General features: G+C 31.8%; 2 protein-coding genes across 4 annotated transcripts in view; both read right to left on the minus strand.

The window, feature by feature from the left end:
- LOC129802577 (protein yellow-like) overlaps nt 1–27,164 on the minus strand; it is a 325,562-nt gene that overhangs the window by 65,277 nt on the left and 233,121 nt on the right. The window lies entirely within an intron of this gene.
- Nucleotides 1–27,164, minus strand: part of LOC129802576 (transcription factor CP2-like protein 1) — a 78,061-nt gene that overhangs the window by 19,298 nt on the left and 31,599 nt on the right. For 2 of the 3 annotated variants that reach the window (XM_055848509.1, XM_055848510.1), the window contains 8 exons: nt 21,052–21,124; nt 13,431–13,729; nt 13,264–13,339; nt 13,023–13,167; nt 12,850–12,951; nt 8,356–8,789; nt 4,626–4,821; nt 4,308–4,498 (listed from right to left, as the gene is read on the minus strand). In XM_055848509.1, coding sequence (XP_055704484.1) covers nt 4,308–4,498; nt 4,626–4,821; nt 8,356–8,789; nt 12,850–12,951; nt 13,023–13,167; nt 13,264–13,339; nt 13,431–13,729; nt 21,052–21,124 — 1,516 coding nt within the window. Of the gene's footprint in view, nt 1–4,307; nt 4,499–4,625; nt 4,822–8,355; nt 8,790–12,849; nt 12,952–13,022; nt 13,168–13,263; nt 13,340–13,430; nt 13,730–21,051; nt 21,125–21,271; nt 22,143–27,164 lie in introns of those variants that run through there. The other variant, XM_055848511.1, reaches the window with a different exon arrangement.

Genomic DNA, 27,164 nt, shown 5'->3' on the forward strand with positions numbered 1-27,164 from the left:
CCGCGACATTGGACAAAATGAGGATTTCAATTCAGTCCATAAAAGCTTCAAATACTCGCTAGAGAGGCTATCAACAGAAAAAAGGTTTAGAATAGTTGGAACAAAAGACAAGATAAGATTTTGCCAGGGGTCAGTTCTCCATTTCGGATTACCGATGCATCCAGGCCTCAATTGGGCGCCTTATGCTTCCCCACTCCTATTCTATCTTATCCCCCACACACAGTGCCGCTGCTATATCACAGCAGCCCATCTCGGTGTGTGTTTGGATCAGTTGACAGTGACTATTTGTATCGACAGAAGTACCACTTTCATGCCGAAACTCATTTTTTTCGTACCAACCCCTATTGTCTATGCGGTTCACTTTTTTGCTAATAAGTACCATTGGCATTACTATTTATTCATTCACTGGATGAATTCAAAGCCGATATGACATCAGAAATCTTTTTCTGCTGCTGCTCAGCTTTGAACCCAAGACCTCACAGTCATAGAGCCACTGCTCTATCCACTGATCCACTGAAGCTCAACATAAGACAAAATGGGAGATGTTCGTCAGTAAACGTCCAAGAATACTATAGGGATAGGATAAAGTGGATTGCTAGCATAGAAACCTCAAGAAAACTATATACATTAAGCCTGACAGGAGGTAAACATTCAACATACTAAAGAAAAAGTGCATAACGATAATTTTTTCCCAAATAAATCTCCAAAATACCAGCGAGATGGGGCTGAACAGTGATTGTTGGCCGGAAAATATCCCAAATACACGCAAGAGGGGATAAAAACATTTAGACTTTAAATATCTAAAATGCTGACAAGTTAAGGTAAGACGAAGAGTGACTGTTAGTCTGTAATAAATATCTCGAACACTGACTAAATAAGGCAAAATGAGGATTGTTTATCCAAAAAGTTCCATTTAATTTTCTTTGCTTTGTATTAGCAACATATGAACGTGAACCCATAAAGAATCTCTTTGGTACCAAATTGACGAACTTCTTCTTTCACGAGATTATTAAATTTTAAAGCATTTCCAGAATAGAGCATTCACAAATGTAATGATCACAAACGTGTAGAATATTCATGATAATTCATTTTTTTTTTCAATTCAATTCAATTTTTAGGAATACAATTCAAAAAGAGTTATTAGAACATGCATAGCCATAAAGGCTGTGATTAATGTAAGTTCACAAATATACTGAATACTTGCGAGATAGGAAAAACTGATGTTTTTAGATGGTAAATGGTTAGAATACCCGTAATATAAGACAAAACGGGGACTGTTAGTATGTAAACGACACTAATACTGTCAAGATAATCCTATACATTTTTATTGTAAAACACGTACAGAGCTTCTGCATAACACGGTCGTGAATATGCAATACACGCACTTATTCTACATAAAATTCTCAAGATTGTTTGTGAAATGCTACGAACCTCTATAGCAGTAAACTAATAATACGCTAATATACTTATGACTAAAGTCCTGAGATGACTGAGCTAGTATATAACAAAGTAAGTTTCCTGACATACTATACAAATGCGGCTTTTTTTTAATTATCAATAAAAGGGATGTGTGTTTTTCTCAAATATCGATGATATTCCAGGGGTTTATGCTCGAAAATCTTCTTTTCATTTTAGTTCACATGTATTGTGGGCATTTATATAGGGCATTGTGTAAATGACCAGTAAAAAGTTAAAATTGACCAGTAACAATATTATCGTAACAGTTATATTATCGTCCAAATTTTGGCAAAGTGAAAATAAAGGGTTTTTATTCTGTCTGAAATAATTTTAAATATTAAATATATAAATTAGATCAATTTTTGTGAAGATTTAAGTTTTTTACTGACGATATTTAGATATTTCAATGCTCGTTTTTAATTTTTTACTGCACATTTTGATTTTTTTTACTGCTCATTTGTTTTTTTGCCTTTATAAAGTAAAGACATGTTATCTTTAATTGGAAGTATTCTTCTCTATAAAAGATCTATTTGCCTTGAGTCGCTTATATTCCAAACGTTTTGAACTTAAAGTCTCCATTTTGAGCTATAATTACCAGTATCTTGTATCAATAGTCCCTGATATGTCTTTTATCGTGAGCAGTGAGCACACTAGATATTTGTAAGATAATAATTCTGGCTTTAGCTTATCTTGCGAGTATATAGAGCATTTATAAGCTAATAAACCGCATTTCGTCTTATTATTTTGTATATAACGAACGTTTCATAACAACATTACATAAATATAATTTCTCATTATTGTTACGTCCATATTGAAAATTATCCTATGAATTTATATAAGAAAAAATATTACAAATATATAATAAAAAAGAAAGAAAAAATTGTTATAAGAGAAAGTTACATCAAAATATAAGATTACATTTGGAAAAAGTTTTTTTTTGTTTTAGAAATATAAAATTACTGAAATATTAGCTTTATTCTATATTTTACCCCAACTATACGCGATTATTATACCGCGTAAAAAATATTCATTCCGTATTTTTTTCTGCAAATGGCGAAATTTCAAGTAAATGAAATAAAGAGGAAAATTGAAACTCTTTTTATTCGTCTTTTTTTTTGCTTAAAAATTCTAATTCATGCCTTTTATGACTCAATAAAAAATATAGATTTTTTTGGATATAATTGGAAAAATTATAAAAATAATTCCATTTTTCAAGTAGATTTTTCCAGAGAAATCTATATTGTTCGTGTGAGGCGTGGAACTATATTGCTCCTCACACATTTCTCTATCGGAGAAACAATGCTGCAATTTCTATATAAATATAAAAGTCATTTTATTCCTGCGATAAATGAATCATAATTTCCATTCACTTTGGGAGATGTAATCATTTTTCACTTGACTTGGTTGCCATGTGAATATCTATTTTGTATGTGGAATATATTTTTTCACAGCTGGCAACTCGCTGTGGAATTTATTTTGACTTTTGTGGACTGGACAGATATTGGAAAATATTTGGGGAAAAATTTCGAAATATTGTCGACAGCGATGTCGACCGTACGTCGACAGATTATTCCCCATTCTCGACAATCTGCCCAGCGTGTGCCCAGTTTTCGCCCATTTCTTGACCTCGTTTTTCGACATTTTGTCCAATTTTTGACCAGAAATGTTTATTGGGTTTACTTAGCTTACTTAAAAATACATCAACACTGAAAATATTGACCAAAAAAATATTTTGCCTTCCGTTTTTACAAAATAGTAGGCGTAGTAAGCCATAAAAATTTATTTCTCAAGTTTTCTGCACACCTTTTACTTTATTAATTCTTTTCGGTCTTATTCTTTCTTATTCTTCTTTTGAACATCACGGCAACTGAAAATTTATTTGAACTAAATTGCATTTGTTTTGATGTTTAAAAGAAGAAGAAGAGTGCGAAAGAATGGGATAGACCTATGAAAAATGAAAAAGAAAAGGATATTACGATTGATTTCATAAAATTTACTTGGTGTAAAAGGTGTGCCGCCGAAACCATTAAAGCTTCAGTTATTATCTTATTTGAATTTTTACGCTAAAAGTAGTTCTGCAGATTATATTTATGAACCAATTGGAGCGAATCTTACATTATTTAAAAGGTCTTTAAATAGTGACAAGTTCGAATCGGTCTAATAGGTTAGGGACCATTTTTTTTGAAAGTATATTTGTTTCATCATTACGCTATTTAAACTTACTTAAGGTGATTTATATTAAGTAATTCTTTGAATAAAGTGAAAAACACTTATCTTGCACAATGTTTTCACTTTAATTAACTGATTCTTTTTTTATTTAATTAAAAAATCTATTATTTATTAATAAATTTCAATAAAGATATGACGTCAATGTCAATAAAGCTTTTAATCGATAAACCCATTCAAGATAACCAATTATCCAAATATCTATCTTCAATTCTTAAATATCACTTAAAATAAATGAACTAATGCAAATAATTGTCTTTCCAACAGAAAATTTAAACTAAAATATGTCCAATAATACTCATAAATTGAATTTTATTGAGCAAAAAATTCTCTATTAATTGCTTTGAAGAACTCTTTGCAAGTCTGCAAATTAAATGATCATCAATATTGAAGCCACAACTGATCAATTAAAAGCGTTTTTCCTTGAAAAGTGGGTCATCGGGATAATAAAAATGTCTGAATTCTTCACCTTTCTCTAGCACTGTTATGTTTTTACAATTTCAAGATCATTTTTTTAATGATCTTTTTAACAAATTTGACCTCAGTAATCTTCACGAGGGTCAAATATATAAAAAAAAAGATTGCTGAAACAAAATCATTAAAAAAAGAAATTTGGAACTTACTTTGCATGCAAAATGTTGTACATTCTGATTCCATCAGCTAGGCCACAAATCTGAATGAGATCTTCCTTGGACATGCGTAGCAGATCGCCGCCACTGAAGTGTGCAAATGTATTAACATACTGTGTCAACCGATGGTAATTCATCCACTGTGTTAAGTGGGCTGGCGTCGAATCTTTGGAAATTGTCGGGATCTTGAGAGGAAGAGAGGGTATTTTTAATTGAGAAGTGAGACAAATGTTTTCGATGGATTTTCTTCGAGGACGCATTAAAAGAAATTTTTACAAGAAAAAAAAAAAAAAAACTTAACAAGAAACAAACCATTTCATCAGAGTCCATTTGAGCTGGTGACATGATGCTCTGGTCAATGATCTTGCACATGGCTGAATTGGTGGATGATACATTGTTGATGGCGATTGGATTGTTATTGGTATTTGCAAATTGCTGCATAACACCATCGTATTTGGGAACATGAACCGGAGAATTGGGCACAATTGGCGAAATGGCCGTCTTACCACTGCAAAATTAATAAACCCATATTTGCAATTTCCTATTTCGACCGAATACATATTCTCAAAATTGTGAGAATTATTCCCTTGGGAAATATTCCTGTGCGAAAATATCACTGGGAATTTTTCACTGATGTACTAAAGCCCAATGGATAGAATATTTCAGTGCTGTAACATATCTTGTTTCTTTTGTTTGAACAAAAGGCAGCTTTGCAAATTAAGGGTCATGTGGTCTTGGTCGCTGTAGGACCGTAAATCCAATATTGGTTATGGAAATTGGAAGAATGTACAGGGACCCCATAGCAAAATTCCGCGGAATTTCCAGTGGAAAACTAGCGTCCAAATTGCAATAATTCGCGGAATTTGACGCTAAAATTCCAGGAAGTTTTCCATGGAATTTGGAGCTGGAAATTCCATTGGAATCATAGTGCTCCATGGAATTTTCTAGTACGATATGCTGGAATTCCGGCGTTAAATTCCGCGGAGTTCCATGGAAGATTTATATGGAAACTCACACGTGAAACGTCCGCGGGATAAGCTGGAAAAATCATATGGAAATTTCCACTATCTTTCCATAGGGTTTTATATGGTTTTTTCTACTTTTTTTCTCGAATGTCAAACAAATAAAATGGTGTTGTGAAAACGTGGATAACCCCATAGCAAAATTCCGCGGAAATTCCAGTGGAAAACTTGCATCAAAATTGCAAAATTCCACTAAGTTTTCCTATTGAATTTGAAGCTGGAAATTCCATTGGAATCATAGTGCTCCATGGAATTTTCTAGTACGATATGCTGGAATTTCGGCGTTAAATTCCGCGGAGTTCCATGGAAGATTTATATGGAAATTCACATATGAAACGTCCGCGGGATAAGCTGGAAAAATCGTATGGAAATTTCCACTATATTTCCATAAGGTTTTATATGGTTTTTTCCACTTTTTTCTCGAATGTCAAACAAATAAAATGGTATTGTGACAACGTGGATAATTTATTTCCAAACCTTCTGCAAACATTTGTAATGACTTCTGCGATAATTATATAATATAATTAATTATGCGATACTGCGTTTCCTGTACATAATAGTGAAGTGATTACATTAAATAGGTCGCCAACCTAAAATAAAACTGTTTTTATATCATATAATATCTAATTTAGGAAAAAATATTTTTATTAATAAAATAGTTCTTTATTATCCAAAGTGGTAATTCGTTATCGCTGGTTCAGTAAAACCAGTAAAACTTATTAAAATCCCCGTGATCTTTGCTATTTCTTTAATATTCGAAAGTAAAAGCATGAGGTGCATGTGACAGCTTCATTTTTTCTCCATTTCATTTAAGTGGAAAAATCCACATAAATTCCACGAACATTTCCATGGAAGTATTCCACAGAAAAAATCCTGTATAAATCCATATGATTTTCCTTGGAACCTATTATGTTAAATTTCCATGGATTTTTTCACGGAAACATACTGGAAAATTCCGAGGAATTTTTCGCTTATTATTCCTATTCCGCTTTCTTTTGCTATGGGGGAGTTTCTCAAATGTGACAATTTCGGGGGACATTTCTCAATCCTCGTAAACAATATTTTTATGGCTATGTGGACCCGACCTGTCAAATAATTTCGTCAGATATTTTTAAGATTTCTGCAGAAAATATCCACACTCTAACACCTCTGCCGAAAATCTGTAGATATTCCTGGGAATTTTATTTACAAAAAATTTGTCAGAAATTTTTGCAGATTTTCTGACGAATCTTGGACGATACTCTGACGAAATTCTGTGGATATTTTGCCGATTTTTTGCAGATTTTTTTCACACTCCAGACTTTCCAGACAGCTGTGTCAGTAAAGAAGGAATATTTTTCACTGAAGTTTGCAAAATTCAATAGAGTTATTCTTGGTGGTATCACAGTGTTTATATAAAATAAAGAACTCTGCGACGCCGTGTTCTAAGTAGAGAATAGTGAAGTGATAACTTTAAACACAGTGTCGTGTCGACCTAAATTTCGTGTTTTTGTATCATTCGATTGGCGATTTTTAAGAAATTAATATTTTTGCTCGCATCTTTTTAGTTATCTAAAATGTTTAATCGGTAATGCTTGTTAAACAGAGAATACCATTTTCTTTGTAACTTCTACAGTTTCTTGATAAATCAACAATATTTTTGTTGAGACAATGGAGACTATGCAGATTTCCTGTGCAGAAATTCTACCGAGAATCTGCAGATTTTCGGAAGAATTTCTGCCGAAAATCTACAGATTTTTTACGCAGAAATTCTGCCGAAAATCTACAGAATTTCTCTAAATGTACTAGAATATACCGTTACAATTCAAAAAACCTCCGAGTAAAATCGGCAGGTAGAGCAATGATTTGGCGGGTTAGCTTTTCTTTAAAGTTTGTAAAACAAAAATTCATTTTCGTAAAAATAAATGAGGGCTCAGTAGCTAAGTGTATAAAACACTAAGTTCTTTCACTCAGAGTTCCTGGGTTCGATTCTCACATAAAAAAATTATTATAAATTATAAAACCGTAAATTATAATCATAATAATTATAAAACCGTTCAAAGTTAATTTGAAATGCATTTGATAGGCTTTATCAATGTTATGCTAAAGTGATAACACTAATGTATCGAGAATTTAATTAGCTTTCGTTTAGTGGAATAAATAGTTGATAACTTTTCTATTATTTAAAAAATATGGAGAAAACCAAAAAATGGGCGTAGAATACCAGGTTGGCGTAAAATGCCTCCTTTTTTATATGGAGTTGGCTCCAGAAATGGACATTTGAATGGCTTATACTACATAACCTAAGAAATGTTAACATTTTTTGAATTTTGTCACGTTTCGAAAAAATCGCAAAAAATACGTAAAAATGTTAAAATAATGATAAAAATTAAATAATACAAAACCTAGAATTGTCGTAAAATAATATTGTAGAGAAAAATAAGGTGAAAATTCACTTAGGCCTTGTTTTTCTATTTCGAATTCCTTTTGGAATTTCACATAAAATTTTTGTTTAAAAAAACGCAAACTATATATGAGAATTTGAAAATTTTACAGGAAAATATATTGATATGAGTCCCAAAATCCTTGCCAAATTGGCTTTTTGCTACGAAATCTGCAAAAATTCACCTGGACATTTTTTGTCAATTTTCAGAAAATTTGCAATTTGGAAAAAAATTGCTTTTTTATTGAAAATATCTGCACTGGCATTTCATGCCAGTTTGGTCTTTTACGGGATTTTTTGGCTCCGATTTTAAAGTGTTAACTAATAAGCTTTGTAAAGGCAACACGGTAGAAGCATTCCTATTAAAAATGGTGCTCCTAGACAATTTAGTTAACCGACAAAATTTTCCAAAAATAAAAAAAAGAAAAACAAATCTCAATTAGAATAATAATAAAAAGTTCCTTTGGCTCTGTTGGGAACTTTTCGTAGCAGAGTAAAAGAAGGTCAAGAAAAATCTTCTCAAGGGAACTTTTCGCACAATTTCGAGAATAAGACATCACTGTTCACCATTATTAAATTCAATCAATTCAACACTCACTTGTCTGGACTGTAGCAAACTTGTGGCACAATCATATCACTTGAGATATCATTGAGAATTGTGCACTCATAGCTCGGCTGATACTTCTCCTGCTCCGATGGTGGACGCTTCTGAATTTTCTCTCGATCTTGCTTGTGCTTCCGATCGGCCCCCTTGAGCTTAAACACCTTTATCTGGCACGCAGCCGCATGAATTGGCTTCACAGTCACCTCGGAATTGTGCTTGGTGTCCAAGTACGTCTCCACCTGAATCCTAAATGGCACCCCCTTCTCCCCTCCATGCTTCTTGGGTGTAAATTCAGTGGAGATGCAATTGACCTTAATGTAGACACCAACCTCCTTCATGGGATCCCAGAGGATCTCCACAGTATTGAAGAGACTGGGATTCGATGGCTGTGATACATGGCACAGTCCATACGAAAGTGGCACATCGACCTTTGGCAAAAATGCGAAATATAAATTGGAAAAGGCGATCAAATGACTTTGCTTGCTCCAGCAATTTACACTGACTACTTATTGCTCTAGAGAAGTTTGACATCGATTTCAATGCAAAAGAGTCTGTGTATATATTTGACTTTAAATGAGAACTGGTGGGGAGGAATTTTCTCTGGGTTACAGGGTGACCTAAACCAAGTAAATATTATTAAAGATTCCTCAGAATTCTTTAAAAATGCCCTAAATTTAAGATTTTGGAATTTAAATCGTAAGGCAGTTTTGCTAAATATTTTATACGGTTAGATTTATCATTAACAGCAATCTAAGATAATTTTTAGTAAATTAATTCCAGATTACATGAGAAGTATCTAGCATTAGTCATATTTGATAATATTTGAACTCGTCAATAGGCTCCGCCCATAAAGTATTCTAGGTCACGCCCTCTTCACAAATTACGTCAAACGCAAGCAGAATTTCAGAATTTTCAATATTTAATTTCAGAATATAAGGAAAACTTTCTCAAAGATTCACCGTTACAATTCTTCTCAAAATTCCTACCTGGAACCATTTTCCATGGGGAAATAGGCCACGCCCTCTCGTGGCATTTAAATCCTTATGAGAAATTTTAGTCAAAATAGTGAATTTTGGAGTAAAAAAAAAGATATTGCAAAGCGTCCCAGCTTGACGATGTAGACTGATGCAGTCGAGTTCGAAATTACAATACTTTCCCAAAAAATCCAAATTTAACTAAATCGGTTGCAAAATGTGCCTTCCAAAGTGGTTTACCTTTGACAATCAATAATTCAAAATGGAGAATTTTCCGGTAATAAGAATGTTTGGACAAAATATTCGCCTAGACTACACAGTAAAAAAAAATTATACTATATTATAGTGTGTAATCTTTCACACCACTATTATAGTGTTAAATTTGGAAAAAATATTTAATTTTCAATTGTTTAATTTAAAGTTGTTGAATTTGAAGTTGTTGAATTTAAAAATAGTTGAATTTTTGTGTGTAAACTCAAAAATTGCTGAATTTTCATTTTATTTCGATGATTTAATTTTTTTTTGCCTTTTTAGACATTTGTAATGTTTTTTCCTGTACTCGGAATCCCTACCTCCCCCCCCCCCCCCCCCCCAAAGCGATATGATTGCATCTGATGCTCGGATCTTCACGATATAACTTATACATATAAATATTTGATGTTCTATATGGATTTTGCCCAATGAAAAGTATCTCAACTGAAGTATATGTCTTAAATGAAAATTCAACAACGTTGGTTGAAATACACAAGTCTTCACACTATAATAGTGTGAAAAATCATGACCAAACTATAATAGTGTTAATTTATAATCATGTGACAAAAAATACCATAAAGTTGTATATTTGTCCACCCTATAATAATGTGAAAAACTATAATCATACTATAATAGTGATAATTTTTAGATTTTTTTCAACAGCTTTAAATCATAAAACATTATTGAAAAATTTCTATGACTATAATAGTGAGAAATTTTACATAGATCGCAATTAAATAATTAATTTATCCGATTTCACACTATTAAGTGTTAAAATTTTACACATTTTTAAATTAAACATTTTTGAAAATTTTTCAACTTTAATAGTGGTAATTTTCAATCACGTAACAATAAATTACCAAAATGTTGTGCATCTTTTAAACATTTTTAAATTAAACAACTAAAATGGTCGATTTTGCACTATCATGGTATTAAAATTTTACACATTCTTTTACTGTGTAGTCCTAAAACAGATGATAGCAGTTTGGGCCAATTTTGAGAAAAACCGAAAAAAACATTTTTTTTAAAGAATGTTAATTATTCGGGATGTAAAGTTATTCAAAAATCGATACTTAACTGGTTCATTACCTGGCAAAGTAACTCGCATCTATGATAAAATAGTCTTTAAAAAATAAAATAATCAATCTAGCTTTTTTTGAACGTTTTTATAACGTTTAACAGTACAAAAGTGATCTATCAGAATAATAAAAAAATATTTTCTAAGAAAAATTACTCAATTGACACGATAAAGCATTCACTGTTAACTGCTTAAAAATTATTTATTTGCGACAATTGATTGAAATAATGAAAATATGAATATCTTTATTAAAATTAATAAATGCACTTAAGCCTAATTCTTATGGTTTTGTGAGTAACGAGTAACTTGACTGAGAGAAATCCGAAAAAGTTAAAATAATATTCCGAAAATGTTTATTTTACTTTGAAGTATTGATCCGAAATCGGTGTAAATATTATGCTTTATAGGTGTATTAGGGGTTAAAGTTACCCTTTTTCATGTTAATTTTACCCTTAAAAAGGTGTAAAATTAACATTAAGAAATGTTGATATATTTTTGCACCTAAAAAGTGATAATGCTATGAGGAAAAAAAGTTAATCGCACCCTCGTTTTTTCTCAGTGTTGTATTTTTTTTATATTAAACTTTGAAATCTTTATATTTTTTTCATTTTAAAAAAAAATTAGCTAATTTAACCAAACTTATTAAACTATCCTTTTATAATTAAACAGTATTCTTAAAATGTTTAATTTCCCCTTCCAAAAAATGTATTTGTATTTAAATATGTTTGTAATGAAGTTGTTATGACTAGAGCACAATAACTTTTGTTTGTAAACATGTTTTCAAAATTGTGAATTGATTCAGATCTCACTCGCTCGCATTGAAATGTCAAAAACATGTTTGCAAAATATAAGTTTTTGTGCGTAGGGCGTCAAAATAATTAAAGGAAACAAAGCCTTGCATACAGTCAAGTGTGCTAATCTGGGCGCTTTACTATCTGGATCGTCTGGATCGTTTATGACTAAGCTAACTAGATAATCCACTAAAAAATAATATTTTTATTTTTATTTCCGTAATATAATCACTACAGTAACATAATATAACTATTCAAGTTTGAGATAAAGCAAAAATAATATTTTTATCCATTAAATAAGTGAGTGTAATCGACTCATTTCAATCTTGTACCATTTGGGTTCTTCACTAAAAATTTTCCAGTCAGTGATATTTTCGCTAATGACAGCTGGTTAATTGAAAACATTTATTCTCTTTTCCTTGTGAAAAAAGTATTTTAAATCCAAAGGTTTAATTAAAAGTGAATTAGCGAAAAGGCGACCCAGTTAGTGCATGCTGACTTAATTCAGTATTATCATTATTTTATAAATTTTCTTTAATATTTTCGATAATTTTTTTATATTATGTTTCTGAATGAAACAGTGAATAATTCTATGGATTTAGAAGAAGTAAAAAAGAATTACATCAGTCCAAAAACAAGCGTTTAAGTAGCACTCTTCGGAAAACGATCCAGTTACCCCACCTTACTATAACACGTTTTATTTTTAATATTTCTTTTTTTTATGAAAAAAATCAGCCCGGATGTAATACGTTATCAGCCTTTCAAAGAATCTTAGATAAATAATAATCTAAAAAAAATATAAACAATTTCAGATAATGACAAATATTTAAAAACACAAAACAGATTCTTGTGTCAGTTTTATGTTTTCGTTAAAAATAATTATTTTGAATTTTATTTTCCCTATTTTTGTAAGAATTTCAACTTTTTCTAAAATGTTTTAATGCTCAATAATACTTGTGTTAATGAGGAAATCGTTATAAAAATTACTTGGTTTTATTACTTATTTTTATGATAAAAAAAATTAAAAAAATTATAAATCAACTGAAAATTAAATTGTTTTTGGAGAGTTATCTTTATCAATTTTGTAAAGATTTTAGCTATATTATTTTAGTGAACTGGAAGAATAAAATAAGAATAAACAGCCGAATAATAATGAATATATTAGTAGTGCAATCTCAAACTTAAACCTTCCAAAGAAGTTCAAGGTAAGCTAAACCAGTTAAATTCCGAGAACCTTGGTACGAATTTCGATTTTATTTTAATTTTGAAAAATCCTGAAAATTCTGAAACAATGCTTAAGAGAATTTAGAATAGGGGAGTTCCTTAAGAAAATAACCTTAATCATTTCCAACAGCTGAAAGAAAACCTTTGAAAATTGTTAAAATTCTCTTACCTCAACTATACGTTCTCCGGGCCTTGATGACTGCCACTGCTGCATCTGCTCCTTCTCCATGTACTGAAGACGCCTCTCGTGGAAGCAAATCTTGATGATGCTCTAGAAACCACGAAAAAAAAATCAATTTATTGACCCAATAAATCCTATCAAAATATTTGTATTTCTCTCACCCTCAGTATTTTATTGCGATACAGCGACAAATCGCCCAATTTCTTCAGTTTAATCTCATAACTCTGGCCCTGATTGAGGTACGTGAGTGTATCTTCATTATTCTTGGTTGCAATTGACGTTGCGGCCGCCAATACGTACTGAAATCTTCACCAAATAAGATCCGTAGGGTTTTCAATTTAAGTCAATAAATACCAAATTATTCAAACATTCCTCACAGTCTGTCTGTGGGCAAATATTTACCTGCAATCATCGGAAATTGGTGTCTCCTTTCGTGTCATGCCAGACATACCATCTTGTGACTGTCCACTTCCATTTGCTGCAAAGATATCAAATTATTATCTGTTCTTGTTTTTTTTTCTTATCACCTTGGTTTTCTTCTTCCAAAAATTGAAAGGCCATCAACTTACTGGCTTCAAAGTCATTGTCTTGGAGTAAATGATGCAAACCAAGATGCTGATTTGCCTCAATAACTCCATTCTGTTGCTGCTGTTGCTGCTGTTGTTGCTGTTGTTGCTGCTGCTGCTGTGGCTTCTGATGCTGCTGCTGATCAGTCGGAGCGATATTTTCATTGCCAGAATGCTGCCTCTTGACAACATCATTCACCGTGGCAGTGCCATTGAGCTGAGGAAGATTCTTGTGGACATCTTGAGTTGGTGACGGAACTTCCTGTTTCAGCACCGTCAAGCTCGAATACAGCAAACTTTCACTGAAAATAACATTTTATCAACTATATGGACATTGGACTCATTGGAATTGCATAAATTAAACTCCGCATCTCTTAACACTCTGATCATCAAGCTTTAATTGGTTTCTAGATCAAGATACACTGGAAATTTTCCATCAAAGACCAGTGCATTTGATTAAGCAAATGATAGAATTGATTGACAAATAAAATGTATTAAATGTAGAATATTTACTTAAAATCAAGAAGAAATAATTTGTATCATTGTTCTCCAAACATTTTTCAAAGAACATTTGTCCATTCTTCCCAAAGATGTGAAAAAGTTTTGCCAAATTAGCAAGATAATATCTTTTCGAAAAACTCTTAATAGCGTTATAAACTTTGAAAATGTCGAGTTTTGTGCAAGAAAAAACATCATTTGCGGGAAGTACTACTTTTCCACATAACCTGGAGAAAAAAATTAAGTAAAGCACGTCATTTGATTAAAAATATCTAAAACGAACATGAATCATCAAGAATCATTCGAGAAAACTGGTTAAATGTTTAAGAAATGGAAATTTTGATTTAAAGAACCAAAAGACCAAAAACAATTAATAGCGTCGATCTGTAAACATTTCTGGATGAAGATTATTAAATTAGCTTTCGGGGGCATTAAACGTAACTCAGTAAAATATTTTCAAGCATTTGCATGCCATTGAAAAATTTAAAATGAAGGAAAATGAGTGCCGTATGAGTTCACTAAAAACTAGGCAAAAATTGAAAAATCTGCATTCGAAATCTTGTCTTTTCAGTATGAAAGAAGGATTTTTCGGCATTGAAGCGGTACAGGGGATGAAACATGGGTATTGTGCGAGTCTCCTAAATCCAAAACGTTGTACAGTCAACGTTTTGGACTCTCTCTTTGTTACTCTCTCAAATTCGGGCATATGGGACCGAAATGTCAGCCGAATTAGACAGAAATTCGCGCGACAAACTTTTTGAAATGCAACGATTTTTTATTCATGTGCATATAGATATTGAGTGTACACACTCATATATAACGTAAATTGCATGAAAATCCCTCAATACTGCAAAATCACATCAAAACTGAGACAAACCATGCCAAATTTGAGCATATTTGATTCATTTGATAATCATAATCCAACATTTTTCAAATGTAACCGCTGCCCGAATTAAAAAGTAGTCCGATCTTAAAAGAGCCGAATTAGCTAGAGTCTACTGTATAGGTTTTTACCCGGTAAATGCTCAAATATACTGAATAATTTATTAAATTAACTTGAAACAAAAGTAATTCGTTTAATTAAATAATTGTGAATAAATACAGTGGGACCTCGAGAGAGTCAACTAATTATTACCAGGCCTGTTGACTCTATTGGATTCGTTGACTCTATCGGAGTCCGAAAAAATCAATTAAAATGTGAAATTTTGATATAAAGGGATATTATTTCATGTTTGTACTCTCATTGATAAATTCAACACGTTAGTAGAATATTTTACTAAATTAATCCATAAATTCTATACCCTCTGGCCCAAAAAATTCGTGTGTTGAGGCAAAAGTTGAAGATTAAGGAATGATTTTTAGGAATATTTTTATTATTAGTAAATACACTCTCAATCTTGGGATTACCCACACTTTCGGGACCGAAAAAACGTGCGAAATGGCATTATGCATCAAGAAAATTTGCATACCCGCAGGCGATTGCTTTTCAATGAATTTGCTTAAAAATCATAATTTTTTGGTGCTTATTTTTGTTTTTGATCCAAATTTTCTTTTCAGATACTCATATTTTAATGAATTTAGACGTTTTCGTTAGAAGCGTAATTTTTATGATCGTTTGCCATGTACATTTTTTTTTAAGAAGTAAGGTCTTTAAAAAGTTCGAATAAATTTAGAAAAGTTTCTTCAGTATGTTATACTCAAAAAATCTAGCATCCTGTACGTGTTTTTTGTACTTCGAGTTCATTTTTTGTTTGTTTTTGCCATAATATTCACTTACAAATTAATGATGGCTCAAAATTCCTTACATTGTGATCATAGACCTAATCAAAAAATCTTAAGACAAGAGAACTTTCAATCCGTCAAAAAGCTCAAAATCATGTAAAGAAAATTATTTTGTTGGAAAATGATTACACGGTTAACCTACGAATTTTATCAAAAACTTACCATGTTTTTACATAAAATTTTTTTCTTGTGTTCAAAGTGTTACGTTGATACACAATAAAACTGGTTATTTCGAAAAGATCATAATAAAATCATATAATAATATTAGTTCAATAATACAATAAAGTTGACTCTATCGGAGTCAATTTGGGTCCAAGTTGACACTATCGGAGTCCGTAGAGTAAAAAAATAGCTGTTGATTCTAATGGAGATTGACTCTATCGGGAGTTGACTCTTTCGAGGTCCCACTGTAATTCTTATTTTAAGAATAGGTTTTTTTCTCCAATTCGTGTTGCAATTCTGACCTTCAATAATGTCTTGAAACCTCCATGAACAAGAAATGGCAGATCTAGTTACTTGAAAGACCTGCATAGAACTGATTATTAGCCTAGAACTGACCTAGCGTAATTAAGTAATCGAAAAAATGATTAATGAATAAAGAGTTATAAAGGTTCATATAACATGACAAAATTTCAAGATAATTTCCTGAGTTTTGGAAATAATGCATTGAAGTCAAAACATGTAAAAGTGTCTTAAACATGTCGGATCTCCCATAGCTTACGAGGACCCTGGAGTACGGGGTAGAATCATTACAGGAGGGAAAAGTCACCCAAACATTTAAGTGTTAAAATTGGTGATCATAGATCCTTATTAACCTATATCATAGCAATAGAAGGGTTACAAAACTATCAAGGTGTTAAATACGATCAGCCAAAATCCCAAATGATCAACCAAAATCTTAAATCCCAAATTTAAATAGTTTTTTTTTTGGGATTTTGGCCATTTAGGATTTTGGTTATTTGGGATTTCGGCCCATTCAGGATTTTGACAGGAACTCGTAATATAAGCTCTTAAAATTATTTAAAACATTAGAGAAATATTTTATCATCGATTTTACCAATGTTATTAATAATGTGTTAATAGTGTTTTAATAAGGAAGGAGTTTATCGATAGAAACACAGACCACTCTATACGTAGAAAACATTAAAACACGAAAATGATTCAAGTATTTTCTCAAAGCGCTGAGTAATGGGCTAATTAAGACGGTAACACTTCCAAATTAGGGGAAAATATATATAACAATTCCATGTTCGTATAAATTTTGAATATGGAATCAAAACTGAAGTAATTGTTCGAAAATTTAACTTTTTGTCATTTTGATAGATCATTTAGAACCATTGAACAAAAGAAAATTTTGTGAAAATAAGTTTCACAAAAAACTAAAGAAATTAAAAAATGCAGTTTTTTTTATAAAAGGTTGCATTTTTAAAGGGTTTAATTTTAAAATTTTGATTTTAACACACTTAAGGCAATCCTAGTATTCTTACCGTGGTATATTCAATGCTAACCTATCTTTAGGGCCTTGACAGACTTGAGGATTAGCCGAGAGAAGGCTTAGCGTATATTCAAAATAATGGTTAAACCACATTTCTATCATTTTCCACTAAGCCGTCTCTCGGCTTAAGTCCTAAGTGTGTCGAGAACCTTATAATCCTTATAGGTGAAGGCAGGGCTACATTAATATACGATTTTTCAGATATTTCTAAATCAAGTTGAGTTTTACAATTATTTTATTTTATTTCATAATTGTTTTATAGAGTTTAATAAACCGGAAGTGAGGGTGACTTTGACACCCTCGTATTCATACACTTTTCTTTACTTATAGAACTTAAGGACGGTCTTTACCGATTCGATCTACCATGTCTGATTAGTGAGAACCGTTCTTAAACATTAGAATTAAAGAAAAGTTTACGAACTGTAGGGGGTCAAAGTCATCTGCATTTACGGTATACGTTAAATTCCAGTTTCTTTTAGAAATGTGCGAAAAAACGTATACCAATATAGCGCCATAGTACAAAGCACCCTACCTCCCCCTAATGGCATCTACTCACTAGAAAAATTTATGTCCATATTGAAAGAAATTTTCTATGCTCGTGTAAGAAAATTCTTCAATATGGACATGAATTTCTCTAGTGCAGTAGAGTAGAGACCATAATCTATTCTTATAATCCTTATTAATCTTTTGAAGTATGATGTTATTCAAAGATTTATAATAAAAAATTCAAATCTTTTTAATCCCTCATACTTTATGCCTCGTTCATAACATTACATTGAACTGATGTTTAGTTTAGATGAACTTGGTGTTTTGTTTTGATGAAAATTAAGGTCATTTTGGAGGATGAGACAAAATCTAAAAAAATGCGAAATATTTTGAAGAGTCTTAGAGTTAAAAGCGACTTTCGAAGTTGTCCCTCGAGCAATCACATGTTTCGAATTGTGAATTTCTGTGCACTTTAGCAGCAATTTGGCCTGAACTAAACTTGAAAATCAAGTAAATAATCCCAGAGAGGACATAAATTATTCATGCTATAAATGCTTAAAAATTTACTTTAAATGCACAGAGGAAATACATGCACTAAAGTAAAATGATATATGAATTAAGTGGGTCAAGAAATTCACCATCACGGCAGTTCATTTCAATGTACTCAATTTTAATTGAAAAAAAAAACAATAAAAACTAATCAAAATTATGCTTTATTGTCTTCTTGTGGGCTTTTTTTATATGACATATTTTGTAAAAGGTGCGAAAAGATATCGATAAAAATATTTATATCATTTAATAATTGTCACTAAAGTGAAGCATTAAATGTGTGCTAAAGTGCTAAAAGGATTCTTGCGACCACATAAGCGATCATGAGCGTGAAGAGGAAGAGAGGGTAATGTTTCTCCGGCTGACTGACTTGTGCGTTTAATTTTCACAATGATGCTAAATTTTTTGAAAAATAGACGCCAATATTTTTTCATTTGTGCCACAAAGAAAAATATTCAAACTTTAAATTAGGTGAGATATTATCACAAGCACACATAGTAATTTTTCATTTGCATGAATCTTTCACGATCAATTTGTGGTGTTATTTTTTAATTAATGGCTCCGTTCAGTAATAACCATTCGAAGAATTAAAGTCACTCCAAAGCCAAGCCAAATCTATTCGAAAGTCTACCGGAAGCCTAAAGTGCAAGTTCACGTATTCGCCGCTCTAGCGCTGATTGTTCTGTTATTTTGAATTTCGACATACTTGACACTTTAATCGCCTACAATGTCGACAACAGTGTACAAACATTTGCCGCAAAAAGTGAATTTTTGTGTAGTTTTGTGGAATTTCAGGATGGGAAAACGTTTGAATCTCAATTTTATTAAAAATAAATGCCTTTTTGATAAACTTGCTCAATTTTGTGTAACTCGTCGGTTCAAACGTTAGAGCTTCCTACTGGTTTTTAGGTAAGTTCTCTCTGATATACCTTCGAATCGGTAAAGGAAAAACCTCAACCGGAGAGAGCTCTCAAATCGGGAAGATTATTACTGAACGAGAGCATTAAGTTCTAGTCGTTTTTGTCGATTCAGAAATTTAGACTGAATTTACTAATAGATTAAATGTAGATTCTATAAGTAATTCTGTCAACCAAGAACATTAGGGTAAATTATGCTAATTCAAAACCTGCTCCAAATGGAAATTTTTCGCTACTCCAAATGGAAACGTCATTGTTTTCACGACAAATATAGTACTAAATTATTATATTTATATATTTTTTGTACCTCCGTTTAATTATTTAGTTAATTTTGCTCCAAATAGAGCGAAAATCCATTCATATTCACAAATTTTAATTTGATAATTTCTCAGAAAAATTAAAAGTGTTTTTCACCATCGAATTTTTCATCGATTGACCATGTTTTCCAAAGAAAATACAATAAAGTGACTGTTGTTTATTCGTTTTGTTTAATATTTATGTCATATTTCTGGATAATTTTAGCTAAATTAAGTGCTAATCTTTATTGTTAACGGTACGTGAAGTTTTCAAATGAAATAATTACATATTTCATGAAGAAAAAGGGTTTTTCTGAAGTGTCTGCAAATGCTTCAAGGAAACCCTGGAAATATGATTTTTTTTGGGAGAGATTTTCTTATTGTTTTAGATGGGAAAGGAGAAAAGACCAGGAATAAGAACAAATCGTACCCTCAAGAGTAAATCTACAAGGTTTTGGAAGTCTTTCGTCGCGGTTTCACTTACACTGTTTGTCTCCAATTAGAAAATTTCCCTTGTCTCCATTTGGATTAATATGTTTCCAATAGAAGCATTTTCACTTGTGTGTTTTTCTTGTATTTAGTTTTCAAATTATATTTAGAGAATTGTCACAAAACAGTAATATTCTAGAAGAGTCAAGGAGCAAATTTATGTAATTCTCTTCAGAAAAAATATGAACTTAATGAGTTGAATCTTCTGTCAAAGTTAATGCATCTGGAAATGGTTTTGAATTTGGACATTTACCCTCGTAGGTTTGAAGTACTTTGTATTATTTTTCTATATATTGATAGAGAAGGATTATTTAATAAAATTGTTAATATATTTAATTTATTATTATTCTTTAAACTGATAATTTTATTGATATTAAACTTTTACTCCTTTAGGAATATCATGGGGCGAGTAAGACTTGTAAATTTGTCAATTTGCGCTTCAAAAGCTCGTGATCAAATCCCGACTGAATCCATTTTTTTTTAAATGTATTTTTCCATCCGATAAATAGACACAATTTACTCTTAAATGTAAGTCGGGATTCCATAATAAGTCCTTGCCTCGCGAGTTAGATAGTTCGTATTTTAGATGACGACGATTGCGACCAAAAAACTCAGGATCAAATCCCGACACACTTCATTTTTTTTAAATCTTGTTTTCACATTTTTCACACATTGCACGATTAGTTCTATGTTCTATTGAAATTTTATGCGTATTTTACAATTCCAAAAAGAAATTTTCCGAAGTTTTATAATTAAAGTTGAATACCATCAGTAAGACGGCGGTGGACGAGATAATTTGCGAGTGCCACAATTTGCCATGCACGTGAAACAAAATCGTGCTGACTTCAGTAAAAATCTTTATTGACACCTAATAAATTCTAATCGAGACTTTTGTCATTTGTGAAAATTTATCTGCGTGTATACACTTGAGATAGTTTATCATATATAATAATTCCGAAGAAGTCCGTTCGTAAAACGAAGATGGTGTAAATTGATGTGTTGAAAATTTACATATTCCAGCAAAATTCACGTAATATCCACACTGGTACGCTCTTTTTTTTTTAATCAAAATCACGAGAATGTGATAAGTGAAAAATTTGCTATTTACTCACTTTAAGCTATATCCATTGCTGCTCAGCTCATTGTTCAAATCAAAGTCAATTTCATCCGACCATCCTTGACGACCTGGAAGATAGACACCAGCAAATAATTATTTAATTCACTCAACGGAGTTTTTCTTTTGTCAGTTCATATCTCTCATTTCCCGAACTAGATTTTTTTGACGCACAATTCCATTGAAAAGAATTAATTTGAAAAAAGAGTGTGAATTACCGGCAGAATTGCCATTGATATTTTGGTAGCGACACTGTCTCTTGGGGAGATCTTTCTCCATTTGATTGAAGAAATTCATAAAATTTTGCATTTTGTTGTGTAAACTCTTGTAACTGGCACATTTAAGATCGTTTCTCTTTTCTATCTTTGCACCCTAGAAAGAATGTATCGCACTTGTTTTAAAATTCTTATCGTATTCTCCGTGACTTCGAATATATCTTTTTTACATTGGGAGCAAAACAACAAGTGATAAAGAAAAAAAACAGAATTTTCACCCAAAAACTAAAAACATTTGCAAACTGTTTCAATTTGGTAACTATCACTTTTCAATCAATGAATATACTTAACACATTTCCTTGTTCCTTCACACAGGCAAAACTTCAAAGTGCACTGATGCAATTCAAGTCCAACACACACAAACAATCTTCTGAATTATTAACTGCGACATGCATCATTTTCCACGATGTACTACAATTACGCTATTAAAATTGATAATTTTTCAATACAACTTCTTCACAAAATGCAACAATGTATTACAATGTTGTTGTGTATAATTTTAACAAAATGCATCACCAGGTGGAATGTTCACGTGTGTTTAGCGGTTTTTTTTTCACATTGTAGAAAATTTAAATTGGAAATCTCACTCCCACGCTGTCAGAACCACATTGAAGTAGTTATAATTTGAGATCACTTTGTGCAAGATTGATGTGAGAATCCGTACTAAATTTGGAGTAAATTTCTGCCATTCTCAGGTGGATATATTATATTGCGTTGGTTGAAATTTTTGGCGCAAATATTATTTCAATTGCTTTTTTTTGTTCAGAGGGAGAGATAAATGTTCTGTTTGCAATTTTGATGGAACACTCTCATCCAACTGATACATTTTCTCTTCCCACACAAACTCATCTACTGGAAGCAGTGAGTCGCTTGAAAAGTATGTGAGTTTTTGGATTATCGTGATAACAAACTCACGTTTTTTCGTATATAAGAATCACTGAAAGATTACACTAAGATAAAATTACTTGAGAATAACAAGTGTTATCAACTTATTAAGTGTTACCATGCAATTCTTCCAATAGGTGTCGCTTTACATGTTTCATATTTCACCGATTTTTGATGATTTTTGCGTTTAATTCTCATCACAATAATTTTTTTCATATCATTGTACATATTGCAAATGACTATTTCAGCCTTGATCGGCCTTATAGGTTTGATTGTCAGGCTCTAAAAATGGGTCTCGTTGGACTTTCTTCTGATAATTTCGTTTTGAAGGTTGAAAGCAATGCTAAGCCGGCGATGGTCACACTAGCCACACTCGCTCCGTTCAGTAATAACCTTTCGAAGAGACAAAGCCACTGCAAAGCCAAGCCAAACCTATTCGAAAATCTACCGGAAGCCTAATGGCCTCTAAACATTGCGAGCAATTTCCTTTCAAAAATTGCTTTTTGAAAGGAAATTGCCTGCAGTATTGTAGGGGGAAACGTCAAATTTCTGTCAAAATCGCAATTTTTGACGAAAATTGCTCCCAATGTGTAGACGCCTTAAAGTGCAAGTTCATATACCCGCCGCTTTAGCGCTGATTGTTCTGTCAATTCCAATTTCGATATTCTTGACACTTCAGTCGTCAACAATGTCAACATCAGATGCAAACACTGAATTTTTGTCTAGTTTTGTTTCAGGATAGCAGAACGACTGAATTGCAATTTTATTAAGATAAATGTCCATTTAATGAACTTGCTCACTTTTCTGTAACTCGTCGGTTTAAACGTTCGAACTTCCAACGAGTTTTTAGGTAAGTTCTCTCTGATTTACCTTCGAATCGGTAAAGGAAAAACCTCAACCGGAAAGAGCTCTGAAATCGGGAAGGTTATTACTGAACGAGAGGACTATGTTTCTATTGATATTTCGATCTTTTAACTTTTTTCATTTTTCTCCATTCAAAAAAGCATAAAAATTAGTAGTTTTTCTTTTTAATAACCTGTACATACTAGGGAAATTTATATCAATATTTGACCGTTTTCCTGCGCAGAAAAAAATATATCGTAAAATCGTTCGTAAATGTTTGTGAATTCCTATTGGGGACTTACAAAATGCTCGATAATCGTATAATCCACTAAAAAGTTCGTAAATGTTTGAACCCTTTTCACAAACATTGTTCGTAAAATGATCACTCAATGAACATTTTTATTCTTCACAGAAAAAATATGTAAGATAAATTGTTCGTAAATGTTTGTGAATTCCTATTGGAGACTTGTAAAAGTGTAATTGTAAAAGTGTAAACCTGACCATACAACCTATGAAGGGGTTTTCCATCGTTTTACCCTGGAGGTTAGTCACCAACGCTAAGACGGCGATGGCCGCAAGGTACGGTGGGGTTAACATGAGTTATTATAAGTTATTAATGTTAATGAAAAATAAATATAATACAATGCAATACAAATACTTATGAAATGCTCAAAAATCATATATGACACAAACAAGTTCTTAAAAGTTTGTACTTTTTTCACAAATATTGTTCGAAAGATGATCATTTCACGAGTACTTTTTGTACTTTTACAAACATTTGTTCGTAAATGTTCGTAAAATTTTGTCACTTAATCGCATTGCTTTGTCAGACAAACAAAAATGTACGAACAAATGTTTGTAAAAGAACAAATAATGGTCGTCAAGTGATCATATTTTGAACAATGTTTGTTAAAGAAAAGTACAAACTTTTACGAACTACCTAGTGAGTTCTGCGATTTTTTTCTTTGTATAGAATAGGAAATTTTCTTCAATATGGATTTAAATTTACCTAGTTTGTAGAGGCCATAACTGTTACTAGAGTTAGAGACCAAACGTTTTGAAATATAAACTCAGGGTTTTCATGGAATTTCCTTTCAGCTTCCCAAAAACATATTTTTCTACTTTAATTTTCATTTTATGATTTTATTTTAGGACTTACTGTATGACAATTTTTCGTTTATGAAAGATAATGAATAATAACCTTGAATTATTCCTTAAAAGAATTTTAAGTTCAAAAGTTTAATCTATGTATACATAATAGGTGTAATCCGATTTTTTTTAACTGAAAATCTTTGTTTGTATCTGTAAACATAAAAATTGCTATAGTGAAAAGAAAAACTTTAGCTTTCCAATTAGAGGTTATATACATTTTAATACATTTTAAAATGAATAAAAATATAAACATTGAGGACGTTTATACCGCGGCATTGGATAGATGGGTATCGAGTTGTCCCAAAATCGAGTTTTGGGACAATTTAGTTTCAATTTAATGCGGCAATGTAAATAGCCTTATAGCTTTGGGTAATATTTCGGCCAATTGATTCTCATAGTTCTCTGCCCTTCTGAAATTCTTCCAGTCTATTTCAGATCATCTCGTTCGTCGAAGTGACATTTTTTGTTTTTGTTTTTGCATTGTATAATCCCTAGAATATGCAAGATCTAAAAATTTATAGAAAGTTGAGGAACAAAAAAAATGGCCGATATTGCGAGCTGGCCGAAATTTGATACAGTTCCCCTAACACTAAAAAGATAAACAAAACCTAATGTTTACACATTCAAAATCAATAAAAAACTGTAAATACATATCTTTATATTAAGAATTAAACCTATTAGTTTGAATTGATTGAATGTTAACTTCACATAAGTATGTAGGTCTTAGGCCATAATCCGTATTTAATTAAAAATGTATTCCGATCTGAACCTTTTTTAGTACAGGTTCATGTTCAATGAATACTAAAAAGAACTAATATAGAAGTGATCAAAGAATGATTTGAGCTGAGAATAGAGAGATCTATTAAATCAGTAATATAAGTATTTGTGTAATGCCCTAGACACACTTACGACTTAAGCTGAGAGACGGCTTAACGTAATTATAAATAATCAAAGTAACGATCAGATTATATTTCCTGAGAAACTCATTAGTCAGTGGGAAACTGATGGGAATTTAGTCTAATCATTATTTTCATTATAATTACGTTAAGCCATCTCTCGGCTTAAGTCGTAAGTGTGTTTAGGGCATAAGATTCTTTGTAAACTGGCTTATTGGGGTTTTTGCATGCAATGTGATATGTAGTAGAGCGCTAGCTCTATGATGCAAATGTCGTGGGTCACTTCCGCTTAGTCACTAGAAATTTTCTGACATTAAAGGTATTTAATTCAAATTGCATCCGGTAAACGCATCGTAATGGATGCCTAAAAATCTCGATTTCGACAAGGCATAGTTCATTCATGGGATATAATTCCGGACATGAGCATTATTAATTGTGATCGAAACGAAATTTCACATCTTTCAAAAAAGTAAAAGATCAAAGTTTCCAATCAAATTAAGCCTCTTAATTCAATGTAATAATTGAGTGTTAGAACTTTTCTACGAACTTTTCGATCGACTCATTTGGAAAGCCAAACAATGTTTGAACAGAATGCTTCTGTATTTTATAAAGGATGACGTGAGAACTACTATTTATGTAATCAACTGTATGCATGTGCCATTCCTGACATTGGAAGGAAAAATTATGTACACGGAGCAGGAATTTACAAAACCATATTAAGAAAAGAAAAACACACTGCCTGATCCAGAACTCTATCATTAGCGCTTCAAAATTAAAATTAAGTCAATTTTCTTGATAAAAGAACAAATTTGTCGGATTATTTGTGAAGTCTATCTCATCTTTTTACACTTCTATCTCTCGGCAGGTCTTCCAAAAAAAAAAAAGAAAAAAATAGAAATCATTTTTCGCGTTTTTGCCTTTCGGCACAAATGATAAAGTATTTTGCTAAGGAAGAAGATTACGTCGGTTTGTTTTCTTCATCATCTCTATAATCTTTATTTTTTTTTGCACTTCTTATTGTATATCTTTAACAAGAGTAAAAATTTGACACACGTAACATATGATCTTGCAACTGTTTTGATCTACACGAAACTACTAATACAAGAATTTATATTTTGTATATGAGAGCTTCTTCACTCATCACCCAGCGTTCTTTTGCTATACTTTATCATCCGCTTATAGTCTCCTGACCTTACAATGTTGACCTTTGTTAAATACATAAGCAAAGAGGGAGAGATAAGAGAAAATATAATATGTTCAAATAATATTAATTTTTTTTCTCTCTTTCATCATTTCAAGCAGACTAGCATTTTTCCCCCATCAACACTAAATATTTTGTAGACGATCTTCATTAGAATCCGTCATCGTCATAATATTCCTAGCTTATTATATATAGTATTATATTCTCAAATACTACCAAATAAGGTGTCAAGAAGCCTCTACAGAGATGAAAAATTCTACACAAGCTTGAGGTAAACTTGTTGGCATTTCGCATGAAAAAAAAACGTTAATTCAAAATCTCGCAAAATTTTCCAAGCACGAATTTAGCAAAGTTCTTGACAACCAACTACAACTTTACCTCTTCAAAACAACTGTACTGTCTTCTTTGAAGAAAATTTATGATTCCTCGCAGAAGAAAAAAAGGAACTTTAAAGAGAATTAATGGAGCAAAAACCAAATGAGATAAAAATGTAAATTCTACGAAGCTTCATACACTCCTTCATCATTGTTTTCTGAGACTTTGTTGTTAAGCTCTGAGCTTTACACATCATATCACTGTTTAAATAAATATGGTGGACACATAGAGTAAAAAAAAGAGCATAATAAACTAGGCCGAGAGATGAAATGATTTTCTCGATTTATTCACGCAATTGGTGCACTTTTTGTTCCCCACCTTTTGAAGGAAAATTCCGCAAAATGCGATATTCATTGATCGAGAGCAAAGTGATCATGAATGATCCTCCTGTCTTAACCACTTTGTCGCAGTACAAACTACCTCAATCTAGACTCCTCTCTGACATCTCACCAATCCACTCCACTCTCTTGTTTTTTTTTCCCTC

Source organism: Phlebotomus papatasi, chromosome 2, assembly GCF_024763615.1.
Source record: "Phlebotomus papatasi isolate M1 chromosome 2, Ppap_2.1, whole genome shotgun sequence".
Classification (NCBI taxonomy): domain Eukaryota; kingdom Metazoa; phylum Arthropoda; class Insecta; order Diptera; family Psychodidae; genus Phlebotomus; species Phlebotomus papatasi.